Here is a 13,832-nt window from a genome sequence, read left to right as displayed (position 1 = left end):
ATGCAATATTTCGAACTTTATTGGTAAATTTAATTTGGGGCTGATTATAATCTGGTATTGGTGGAATCGTGAATCAAGTTTTAAATACATAAAATGATGCAAAATTAAAGTTAAAACACATTTAAAAACAATAGAAATATAAACATATTTCTAAATTTAATTTATTTCTCCCGCTTTCTTAGCATGCCTTCGTTGTTTAACAGCGAGTACACTGGGCGCGTATGGTTCTGTGATTCAAGTCTTGGCGAGGGCATTGCTCATTTGTCTCTTCTTCTGCTTCAAAATAGCATAATGTCTCTACAGAGGCGCCCGAATTAAAAGGTGGTGAATGATGATTCTCCACCACCAGGTTCCCCTAAACCCCAGTCTCCCTGGGGTTAAAAGGGGGAATATATAAGGCATTTCTCCCGGCTTCTCAGCATACCTTCGTGGTGTAATGGCCAGCACACTCGGCGCCTATTTGACAGGTACATTGTTCGAGTCCCAGCTAGGGCATTGCTCATTTTTCAAATCCCTTGCTTTTTAAAAAATACCTAATGTCCCTACAAATTAACTAATAAACATTCTCTTTCGTGTGGTCGTTGCTGTTATTTGTCCTCTGTCCCGTTGCTGTAATACATGGAGCACATTAGTTCACAAATGCCAAGAGTATAACTTCAACGCAGCTCCATTCTTAGATTGATCAGGAATCAACTGTGCCTATCGTTCCCCTCTTTTCCTGCCACCAGACTTTTAAATTGGCTTTCGCATTGATGAGTTTTAAACAGCCACTTTTTTCAAAGATACTGTCGTCACAAATATCCTACCTTACCCATTATTCAAATCATTTTGGAGTTTGAGCAACCGTTGCAACCGATACAATCGATCAGAGACTTTTTTCCCTGTTAAATAGATCATAATAGATCACGTGTTTGATAATGAAAAGGCCATCAATTTTTAAATGTTAGCTTCTGAGCGAATATCTTACTTTTCCTGCCCCAGAAACGATATCTGAAGTTTAAAGCTTATCTTGTATTTAAAAATAAACTTTTATTTGGATATTTTATAAAACTTTACGTAATTTATATTGCATACCGTAAAATATTTCAGATCAGGCTGCCAAATTTCTTGATCTGTCATGAATACATTCATGTAAATCTAAGGAGTGTATTATTTAACTAGGAGAAAAAAAGGAAAAATTACTTTAAAAAGCAGTTTAAAATTTTGACGTCAATTTATCTGTCATCGGACTAACATCAGCATGATGGTAGTTCCTGGTGTCTCATGTTTGGAGAAGTTATGGAACGAATTTCTGCATTGAATGGCCATTAACATTTGAAAATAAACATTATTTTAAAACCAATGAAAATTTTGTAAATCCCTTGGTTGAGTTTAAAGCGCGTTCTAGAAAACACATTAATTTTATTATACAGAAAACAAGCATTGAGATATAAATGATGTGCTTGAAGGATCATTATCCTGTGCCAATTAACGAGAGTTGTATTGATAAAATTTAAATCCTCAAATCGGATCATTTACATTTATTTAAAGTAGCTTATACTGGAGAGTGAAGTACATAACTGTTCTATCTGACGTAAACCTGACGTGCTGAACCTAAGAAAGGTTTACTTTTCATGGCGTGTTCTTAGAAAAACCTGTTTTACAAATGCAACGCCTTTGCCGGGAATCGAACCACGGACGTCTAAAATACGCGTTCAGCGTGTAGACGATTACACGACGAAGGCACGCTAAGAAGGCTGGAGAAATACTTTATATACTTCCCCTTTTAAAAAGCGACTGTGGTTTTTAGAGACCCAATCGCCAAATCCTGGGCGTGGAGAATCATCAACCACCGTCCTTTTAGTTCGGGCGCCACTGTGGAGACATTAGGTGTTTTTTTGGAAGCAGGAGAGGTGAAAAGTGACCAACGCTTTCGCCGACAATCGAACCACGGACCTCTGGAATACGCGTCCAGCGTGCAGACCACTACACCTAGAAGGCACGCTAAGAAAGCGGAAAAATACGATAAATATGTGTTTGTGTCTGCAATAATTTCCTTTTTTGTAACAAATAGAACAATACAGCCACTATATGAAAATAAGGTTACCCTAATATTTTAAGGTATTTTTCAAGGAAAAGGAATGTAGTTGTGTATATGAGGAAAATATGATTCTTAATATAATTCATTTTTCTCTAAATAGAATGAAGGGGAATTCACATAATTAAATCTAATATTTTATTACGGTATTGAATAAAAATGTGATACATTAAAATTTATTTGTCTTCAAGCATACAAATAAACAGCGGTTGCAGAACGAAATCAAGATCACTCAACTAGACGTAGTTATTATAGTTAGCGTTAATAAAGTTTATAGCTATGGCAATTACGTGTGTAGCGTTGTTGTTGTTGTTGTCTGGTCCATGAATTTCATGGAAGAATAGTTGCCAGACCTTTAAGGAGGTTTGACTTTTTCTTCAATCCCAATTTTGAGGAAGAGCACCCCAGGTCCCACTCCTTTGGCCTGCCACCAAGTTGTATCAGATGACTTTTGGCCCTCCATATTTAGAGTGCCCCTATGCCGCAAAGATACTATACAATTACAAACATCCATGCCTTCTCCGGAATTCGGACCCGAGCCTTTCGGTACTGCAGTAGTCGTGGCATTACCTGAGTGGTTTATTTAACATTTAAACAATATAGTTGTCCTGTACAGTGTGATAGCTAAACTCTTTCCTCTTATTTTACAGTTTCATTTATCCGATACTTGTATGCACTTTAAGCTAAATCTTCAGGTGATTTAAGGAAGAATGATTGATTCATCTCTGCTCGTGGAATTAATGTATATAAAAAAAAAGTCAAGATATTATTATAAGTTTTGGCTGTAGCTCTCTAATCACGCGAGCAAACACACCTAACAATACGATAAAAACAATTCAGATAACTTAAGGTTCAGTGCTGGGCAAACCTGGTTGGTGGAAGGTCAGTGGTAGCTGCTAAAAGCAGTTTACCCCAAGTCGAACTAACCTGTTCTGTTAACTAATTTGAATCCTGGTAGGAGCCAAGGAAAGGGATAGAAAAGAAAAAATTTAAAGATCACGATTTAATAAACACAAAAATATTACATATTTAATAAAAATTCTGATTATAAAACTCTATTATAGTTTTATAACAAAAATTAAGTAAAAAGATATGGCATTTTTTCAATGTAAATGGGGTACTTTTCTCATTGGAATCATAAAGCGGATAAAAAAATTGTAGAAAAGGCAATATTTTTCCAATAAAATACGGAAAGAGATAAAAAATATCTTAATTTGTTAACTTGTGCTTTTTTACTATCTTCTTGTAAATAGGAGAGATTTAAGAGTATTCTCTGAAGTAACCAGATAGTATTTAATTTCAAGAAAGCCTTAATTAACGTTGCTTTAAAAGGTTGAAGGTAAAAAAAAATATCCAGGTGGTAAAACATAAAAAAAAAAAAAGTTCTAGTTTTTTATTCCCTCTCTTTTAACTCCTTGCTTCTAATTAAAAAGCTTAGATTCTTAATCATGTTAATTTAAAGAACACTTGAAACCCAAAGAGGTTATCATTCTCATTCTGAGAGGGAGAACTCAAAGATAAATAGTGTTTGAGTTATTCAAGTCAAAAGTTAAATTAATTTAAGTGTCAAATTATAGGTAATTTCGTCTATAAAGTAGACACAGAAATGCGTTTGATAATCCAATAACGAATTAGAAGCACAGGAATGTTGTTAAATAATTATGTTAATGAGAATGTAATAGTTATTTAAAAATGAGCATTTAACAGAATGCTCATTTTTAACTTTTTAACTTTTCATATTTTTAACTTTTCATTTTTAACAAGAACTTTATCCATTCAGAGTCTAGAATTCACCATTCCGTCTCTCAGTACAAAAATTCTGTTTTTATGTTAGGGATTTTATCATTTTGCCACCAACGAAGAATTAATTATTAGCGCTAAATTTCGTTCATTTTGCTTTAGAGGGTAGGAAACGGAAAGTATAAAAGTTTCTAACTTTGAAATTAAATATCCGGGCTACCTTTTTGTTGTACTGGGGTCAAACTTCCTGTTTTTCAAATATAAATATAGGAACCGAGAGACAGTATTAAAAGATAGTTTTTATTATTTGTCGAAAGTATTTTTTTTTTTTTTTTTAATTTGACTTTGCCAAAACATGAACATTTTCGTCATTTAACCGTTTGTAGGCTAAAACGCCTGAGATAGCCTTTTATTCAAACGACCACAACTGCCCGAAATGGTCGAGATTGCAAAGTTTTCTTGCCCCCCCTAAAGCTATGCAAGTGTTGCAGTTCCCCAAATGCATTGCATTCATTTAATTGCAGACAACTTGTCTTAAAATGCTACTGAAAGCTTCTTTGTTAGAAGGTAGAAAAAATGTCATTTGAAATATTCGCACCCTTTTTTGCATTAATGGACGAGGAGGGGAGAAAACGGACGGGACGTGTAATAGACGGGGACATTCGTTTCGGTATTCTAATCATACGGACTGACTAAGGCTTCGTTTTTCTAAGGATTAAAACATATTTGTTACTGGAAATATATACGTCCAATGATCTTGAAAACAATGGCCGAGAAAAGAGGTGGATACATATGTACATATATATCCACCTCGTTACCTTCTTATATATATGTGTGTGTGTGTGTATGTGTGTTTGGTACTGCCGACTGCAGCAAGAAAAAAGGGAATTGCACAAATAGGTGTTATAGCAGTCCCATATACGAAATTTCAACGTTCTACGCCTAATCATTTTTGAGTTATGCGAGATACATGCATATGTAAGGACGGTCGGACGTAAAAAAAATCCCTTTTAAATGCATTTTTAAATGCATTTTACAATCTGTTTTGGAAAACGAGTCCTTCAATATGTAGAGACAGAAATGTCCGTATATACTGAAGTCAGGCAAAAGTTTTCCATTATGATTCGGGAACGGTCAGAATTGATATTTCCGTTAAAATTATAGGTCTGAAATTTTATGCGATTACAATACTTCGTTATTTAGAACAGGAAAGTAATAATCTGCTTTATTTAGAGATTTAGACGTATTTTTCCCATTTTGAGAGTATATATCTTAAAGATGAAATATTAATGAATATTACTTTTCCCGTATACAAAGATTAATTGCTAATCTAATATTCTTTAGTAAAATTTGACATAAATAATTATTTCAAATTAATGTTAAACTGTTGGTATCAAAATAACTCCTTCATGTACGTCATTACGCACTAATGAGTGTATGTTTCCCTTCTATGACAGTTTTTCATAGTTTAGAGAATAATGGATAGTTTAATACACTTAATGCATGGACTAAAATAAAGTGAAATGTAAGGTAATAATGTAAATCATTTGTTATACTAAAACTATGACAGGAATTTCCTATTGTTTCAATTAGCATTTTTACAGCTTTTCCCATCTTATTTCATTTTTCTACAGCTCTTGGTGGCATGAAAACTGTCATGATTCTAAGCACTTTATCCTCAAGTTTGATTGAAGATGTAGCATTCGCCGCTAGAAACTCCCCTTCACATCTGTGGATGCAAGTATATGTGTTCCAGAATAGAAGTATAACTATTGATATCATCCGAAGAGCAGAAAGGGCTGGTTTCAAGGCTATTGTTGTCACAGTTGATTCTCCCATTCTTGGTGACGTCACATGCGGTTCTAGATCCCTCGCTGGAACAGTTGGGGATGGGTAAGTTCGCCAAGAAATGATATTAATGTTTTTAGAATTTCGATATAAAGACTTGAGCTATAAAATTAATGTAATATAAAATTATAACGTATAAAAGTGAAGTTTTATTTAATTCAGATCAAAATGAGACAGGTCTCTTCAAATTGTAAAATACACATGGCTTGATTTCTACTGATCATGAGTGCTGTTTCCAGAATAGTTATAATTTTAACTTTAGTTTCGTCTGAAGTTTGTACAGTAGTGCAGCACAGTTAGTAAGGGCTATAAGCGTTCGATATTTATTTACCAAATGCCTGGCCATTGACCATCAGGTCATTAGGCAATGAGCTCTCCAACACTTCTTTACAGTACAGTCCAAACTCTTAACTGCAGAGAACACGTACAGATAAGCAGCGTCCATGACTTGTCCAGAATCGCACAAAGCACATAAAAGTGAGACAGTCATATTAAAACGAAACAAATGAGCACCAAGGGAGCCATTTCCAGTCAATATTCTAAACTCGGCCACAGAGTACGAGACACAGTCACTCTGTGGCTTATTTTCAGCCTCCATGACTTATTTTCAGTAACACTAACAGCAGGATTACGAAAGGATTTTTCCTCAATTCTATTTATTTCAAGTTTAGCAAAGTGAAGATATAGGTCTCTGGAAGACCTTTGGAAAATCCGAGTACCTTTGGCAAAAGGTCTGTCATCTCATTTTCCCAAAGGCCACAATGTGATCGCACCCACTGGAAAGCAACCTTTGTCTGAATTAAGCGTTCAGTACAACTGCCATCATTCTCAAATTGGCGTAAGAGGTGGCCTGATTCTCTGCGTACCACTTAACAGGAATCAGGCATAATTCTTCCTATATTGATCAAGAGTAACTTCTTTCAATATGGCTAATAAAGACGGCCAACAGTGTTCACCTGCTATTTGAAATAAAAATTTAACTATTTTGACAATACAAGTTTTCATTATTAAAAAAAAATTACCCCATACGTTTCTGTACATATCCGTGAAAATTGCATTGTACCGTTTTCTATATTTTTAGAATTTTTACTTTTCTGTTAATTTAGTACCATCCTGTACTTAACAAAATTTTAATGTTTATGTTTGCTGATAGAACAGCCAACTTTTTAACCGTTTCATCTAACACGAGTGTCTGTATATTGTGGTCGCCCAAACGCACATCATTAGACACGTAAAAGAAAATGGCAAACGAAATTGAAGCTGTATTCCGTAATGACCATTTACGTTAAAATCAGTGTCTTGTCCTATGCTTTCTATCCAGTTTGTTTTAAACTTTGATTCAGATGTTTTTGCAGACTCCGTATTTCTGATACATATTCGCTGAGATACTTTTGCAAATTATCATCATAATGGCCTATCTGTGGAAATAAACCCAACAGTTATCTTTTGGAATGTTTATTTTCATTTTGTTTTCATTTATCTGTGTGTGGGCCACTTTCTGATGAATACAAGTACATTGCATCGATGTCTACCATATCAGCAAATAGGAGAAATTGATAAATAAATACAAAAAACGTTTAATGGATTAACTATATTTCTATGCAAAAAATTTGGCATGAATAGCGTAGTTTACATGTAAAATGTTTCGTCGAATTGTGAATAATTCTGTACTTCTCAAACTACCTTGGAGAAGACATGCTGAAATTTAACTGTTTGAAGAAAAAGTGAAATTAAAGTATGTTTTCGCGTTGAAGTTACATTATTGTATATGTAAAGCTTTAATTACAAGAGATTAGTTTCATTTATATCATTTTGCTTTTCAGTTTAGTTCTGCTTTCTTATTCCAACAAACACTTACACACAAGCAGTAAAAAACGTATGGGAACCAGCCAACATGTTACATCGAAAATGGAACAAAAATCTCATCAGTTCATAAGCCCACGTATTTCTTTGAAATACACTTATTTGAAAAATCCTTCTATTTGCAAATACCGCAAAAATTGCATAAATGAGCTAACCGAAACACTGATGTTACCTTCGGGAATGGAATAACAGGGAAAAAATAGAATGGTTGATGGCAAATCGAGTTTTATTTTTCAGAAAGCTTAGCATTAGGGCATAACATTTTAGATTTTGAAAATGTGTACCTGCTGCCGAGAAAAATGTCAAGAATGGAACCATTGTGGTATGAGAAAAACATCATAAGAAAAATGTAAGAGCGAAGATATAATTAAATTGTAAAAAAATAAACGGATACACAGGATTAGTCGATAAGTGAATTTTCTATAATAAAAGATAGGGAAGTAAAGTATTTCCGCAAACATTGACGTAGTAGAGAAGCCGGCATTACATACTCTTGGGCTCAGATTCCAATTTTGCAGGAGGTACGGCTATTAGTATTAGTATAATCGGTTTGCGGCATGAGAGCACTTGAAATACTGTCGAGTCGAAAGTCCTTTTGAGAAGTTGATACTACGGAAAACGGGGGAGAAGATCCTCGAATACGTTTCCCGGCGTTAAAATCAGGACAGAGTGTTCTTTTTGTCACAACTGTAATTCCGTCACCCCCTTGGTGCACTCTGTGCAACAGTATGGGTGATGAGACACTTAAATGACCAATGGGGGTTTCCTATTTTCGAAAAAATATTTTAAAATGCAGATATCCTAACATTTATAAAATAATAAGGAATTCTACTGACTGCAGATTACAGAATTTTTTTCTAAAACGTAAAATTGATGGCCTTTAAAAGCAAGAAAAACAGAAAAAGATTTTTAAAGTTGTATGAAATCATTACGTGGGAAAGTATAAAACAGAGAATAATAAAACATATTGTCTTTTGAAGATTATATACAGCCATATGATGCAAATGGCCTTTAAACATTCACATTTATCATTTCCATCTAAATTTCCTAGCGCCAAACCAATGCAGAGAGGGTAAGACTGTTAAATACGAATAGTTCCACCCGGGTTCCTGTCACGGGGAACAGACTGGCTGTATAAACGTTTTTATGGTTTTACGCGTGTGTAACGTGAATGAAAAACAGTTTCAGTTAAATGCGAGACAGTCTATGCCAAGGGTTCCCCGCTTAGCAGTCAGCCCTTGCGTGATTTGCCTTAACCAGTTAACTGTGGTTGACGAGTATACTAGTCATGGAAAAGCTGCACGATTTTGTGTATTGACGAGTATACTCGTCATGCGTATAAATCAGTGTAAGCAGTGCGCGTATAAAGCAACGTAATAGAAACAGAGAAAAGAAAATAATAACAAAGAAACCGGAGCTAGTGATTGATTATAATAAAAAAAATGGGTGGAGTGGATATGAGTGATGGAATTATCATAACGTACTCCACAGCAAGAAAACGACTCAAAAAGTACTACAAAAAGATATTTCTCCATTTCCTAGACGTTATGTGTATGAATGCATTCATATTATATAAAAAAATAATGGAACATTATCTCGTATCAACGTATTGTTCAAATTTATTGAAGACACTTTTGCGACGTATCCAATCGAAAGAAATAAATCGACACAAATTCGACCATTTTAGACCTAATATAAGCCAATTAGGCGGGAATCATGTAAAAAATAAATAAATAAACCTACGCGAAGGTTTTCACATTGCTACAAACGTAAGATCAGGAAGGAATCGCGTTACTGGTGTTCGATTTGCAAAGTCCCATTGTGTATAGTACCCTGTTTCGCTGAATGTCACTCCACAGCAGGAATTTAAATTCTTACTTTAATATGTATAATATTTAATTTAATTTATTGCATTTTTAGTTTTTAAGTTAATATGTATGTAACATATGCTTATGTTAACCAAATAAGTAAATATTAGTAATAAAATTTTCCCTTTTATAAAATAAACCCATCTTTTTCATCCAATATGTTACCAGCGCAGCTTACTCTGTGATTGTCGAGTATACTCGTCATGGCTCGATTCTGGCGACACAAAACGGTGCGCACTCTTAAACGAGGGCGCCACAGTTAACTGGTTAATTAAATTAACCAAACATCTTTCCTGTTAGGCTCATAACAGTATGCGACAGGCATGGTGAGTGTTCACCAGGAAATATCTAAATAATCAAAACTAATTTAAAGGTCACTGGAGTCACAAAGTCATTGCTCATTTTTTGCTGGGCCCATAAAACCTGATCCCTAGGATACATACATTAAAAGTACTAGTAGGTTCACATAAGTGTTTTATTCTTTGATGCATGTATTATAAAATATAAGATGAATTTTACCTCCTATAGTAAGTATTATTGATCATATGTGAACAAAAATTAAATCGTGGGCTAAAAATGCGAATTTTTAAATCAAATTTGTCAAAAAGACATTAAGGCGAACTGAAATTAACCATTTTTGTATATTTGTATATAAAATGTATATATTTTATATAATTCCGGGGTTGACACTTGTATCCTTCTTGAAACTATTAATTTTCAATATAATTCGTATACAAAAAAACATAAAATTTTGTTTTTGTCACATATGATCAAACATTTTGTCAGATATGATAAAGGAAAAAAATTCCCCTTTTATAGCATTTAATTAAAACCCAGCCGATTCAAAGGTTTCTCTACATTTTATTTTATACCGCTAAAAAAGTGAAATCACTGACCTTAAACTTTTAAAATTATTATTTCTAACTTTGTGTAAGATTACATTGAGGTCATTTAAATAACTCCTATATTTAGGGCTTCGATTTCGGATGCGGATAGAAACCATAGGCTTGCTTTAAAAAATCATAAGCTAACAGTCAATGATTATAAAAAAATGATAAATCTTCCAAAAAAATAAATGAAACAGTAAATCCCCTAAAATACACTAATAATCACAGTCTTGTTAACAATGAAGTAATAAAAATTTTGATTTGAAAATTTTTCATTGTCAGTTTAAATTAAGAAATTTCATCATTGTTTAATTTTTTCATGAGCAAAATTTGGAGAATTGTGTTAAAAATTCTAAAAAACGTTCATGCTGAGGGCTAATTTTTTATCTATCCTATACAATTAAGGTCACAATTTCGCATTATATCTACACATTAAATAACGATTTGTGCGAAAGATCCAGTATTAATAGTTTTTTTTTCGCTCTTCAGAAATCCTGTGAAATATTGTATTTTTATTATAAATGCGAATTTGGGAAAATTTTCAAACGCATCCGATGAATGAATGAGTAGAAAATTTGATTTTCGTTTGAACTCAAACAAACGAAGAAACTAAATTCATTAAAAAATGTTAAAAACCAATAAAGTTTGTTAAAAGGAAAAAAAATGCCAGGCATTCTGATTAGTTATATATTCTTACCGGTCACACTTATTTTTGTTAAATTAAGTAATTAATTACATTAAATTTAAGTGTACATTGAAAGAGATAAATGTAACAACTTCTACGCTATTACTACTTACTGTTTTAATTATTCATCTGCACAATATGAACAGCAGGATTTTACAGAATCATGGGATACACTTCAGAACTAATTAGGCAGTCCCCTCCAATCTAGTGTATATTAATAATGCACTTTCTTGTTTTTCCTTTTCCCGAGGATTTTTAATAATCTAATTGTATCATTCATTCAGACTAAAACATCTGAGATTTCACTGTCATCATCATTAGCTTTTCTCCCCCTCCCCTTTTGAGTCGTATCTTCCCACTTTGAATTGCATTTTTTGCCTGATTTTAGCATTATCTTCCTTACTCCTTTCTAAATAGCTATTTTTAATATATAGCATGAGCATTGTCGTTGGGCATTAAATATTTTGAATTTCTGTGATTCATTAGAATCATTTAAACATTATACAAGCTGCAGTTTAACCGCAACTACATTTAAAATAAACATCACCCAACGTACCTAAAAATGTTTTTCAGTGAAATCACAGCTATTACTAAGAATTTTTAGGATTACGATGTAAAACAGAGTGTATTTCGGAAATTAAAAATCAACTTCTAGTAAAATAAATAAAAAAAGAAACACATAAATACTTTCAAATTGAAAGGCAAACTAATCTCTGTAAAGAATGTATGCTGCGGATACATACTTCTTCAAAGGCCTTGTAACCGTGCCCATGTAATATATTTTACCTAATTCAAGTTGCAAGGTAGGTAAACTGTGTACATATACTTCAAGGGCCCTGTAATCGTATGTAATATAGTGTATATAGTGTAAGCAGATCAAATAAAAGCATCCGCTGAGTTGGCATTAAACTCGGAATATATAAATACGTATTTATCTGGGTCAGAAGCCAACTCAACCATTTAAACCATGCCTAAAGCACTTACGCCCCGAATCAACGGCATGATTAGTATAAAAGAAAGTGTTTTCTTCACTTCAGGTAGACAACAGAATTTTGAATAATGTACAGTTGATTTATTATGTTAATTTGAACTGAACAATGGCATTCATGAAGATATTTATTTTCGAAGACTCTGCTATCTCGAAGAGTTAGAGAAAAAAATTTTAAGGGGCATATGGCAGAGACTAAAATTAATTGATAAAAACATGTAGGTTGTTGTTCGTATGGAGCTAGTACTCTCCCTATAGGTGCCGCAGTAAGAGTTCTTGCACCCCCTGCTATCTGGATTCATTGTTTCATTCACGGGAAAGCCTTGACCGCCAAAGGTTCATCACGTAAATTCAAAGCAGTGTTAGAAGGCAGCATTAAAGTTCATTTATTAATGCAGGTGACAGGTGACAGGTGACGGAGGACGCCTGGTGTTTAACATAGGTAAACAGGCGTGTGTCCCACGACCTCCCCTATCTAGGAACAACAACTCCCTGAGTCCCCGTGAGATTGCCTCGGGAGTTTATAACACAGATCTAAAGATGAATACATGGCCAAATAGAGGCTGAGGATTATTGTTTGACAATGGTTACGTGACAATAGCTTTGCGAGTGTGCATAGACGTTGGAATAACATAGATACATAAAAATATACAAAACATATACAAGAATAGATACATGTACAGACAAAAACAAACAAATACTAACAGATACGAACATAAGGATGCATTGATATTAAGAAAAATATGAAAAGAGACATATTTATAAGATAGTAATGCAAGAGTAAAAACCTAAAATGCTAAAAAAAAATGCTAAAATACAGAATGGGGTTAAGGGAGTCATATGTGTATTGCTGGTATCCTTGTGGTTGTAAGTGTGCTGTGAGTACTTAAACACAGACATGAAGCAATGAGTACCGGATGTAGAGTTATGGGTGCCAGGAGTTAGAGTTCGCTGAAAGTACAGTCTGCACTATAGTTCAAATTTGCAAGAGTTCAGGCTGTACTAAAGTTTAGTTTACACTTATAAAATAGTTACATTAAGAATTTGGACTGTATTAGGAGATAAGGGGGGAAAATCTTGTAATAATTAAATCATTAATTAAAAATATTATAAATAATATACGACTCTATTAGATATATTAGTGTAAATGTAAGTATTATGTGATTTTCTAATGTATATTTTCTGTATTTATGATACATTAATTTACAAAAATAATAATGTAAGACTTCAGTGCTGATGCAGTTGTGTGTAACAAGTTAGAAAATGAAAGGAAATGTATTAATAAGATAACTCGCCTTAGTAATTCAACTAAGTATAATAAGATGCACCAAAAAAAAACCTTCCCCAATTAGTTCCTTAAAAAGATGTTTATTGTAATTCGATGTAACTAGATATGCTAATGTAAATGTATTGTTTGTATGAAGTACAATGTACAATGAAAGTTTGTATGTATGTTCGAAGTAATTATGTTATATTAATTTGCCATAATCCAACTTTTGTTAATAGGTTAATTTATTTGTAATAATTGTATACTGTGTCTTTGTAATTGTATATTCAATACGTAAGTCTAGTATTAATGTAAAATTACTATGTAAATGTCTTGGTAGGCTAGCATCCGATGCGGCCCAACTAAAAGTCCAGCGGGATACAGTAGTGCGGCGGAGCAACACCTGTAAAAGTCACTGACGAAATTCTGGTGCTCCATCCACTTTTCCCTGTCCCTGTCCCCTGGTACTAATAGTACTAAATTTGGAGTTTGGTACAGTCACTATGTTTTAACGCAATTGCTATAAGTTGGTACAGTCGCTACAGCGCAGACACTATATTAGGCACAGTAGTTTGAGTACACAATCACAATGATTGCACAGTTACTATG

At 33.6% G+C, this 13,832-nt stretch overlaps 1 protein-coding gene across 1 annotated transcript in view; it reads left to right on the top strand.

Moving 5' to 3' along the window:
• LOC118196675 (uncharacterized) overlaps window positions 1-13,832 on the top strand; it is a 99,538-nt gene that overhangs the window by 59,355 nt on the left and 26,351 nt on the right. The window contains exon 5 of the mRNA XM_085812499.1: window positions 5,452-5,710. Within this exon, the coding sequence (XP_085668625.1) occupies window positions 5,452-5,710 (259 nt within the window). The remainder of the gene's footprint in view (window positions 1-5,451; window positions 5,711-13,832) is intronic.

The sequence above is a fragment of the Stegodyphus dumicola genome, chromosome 3, assembly GCF_044657685.1.
Source record: "Stegodyphus dumicola isolate Sdum_Otavi_A_Nest chromosome 3, ASM4465768v1".
NCBI lineage: Eukaryota > Metazoa > Arthropoda > Arachnida > Araneae > Eresidae > Stegodyphus > Stegodyphus dumicola.
This window is presented reverse-complemented; position numbering and strand designations above follow the sequence as displayed.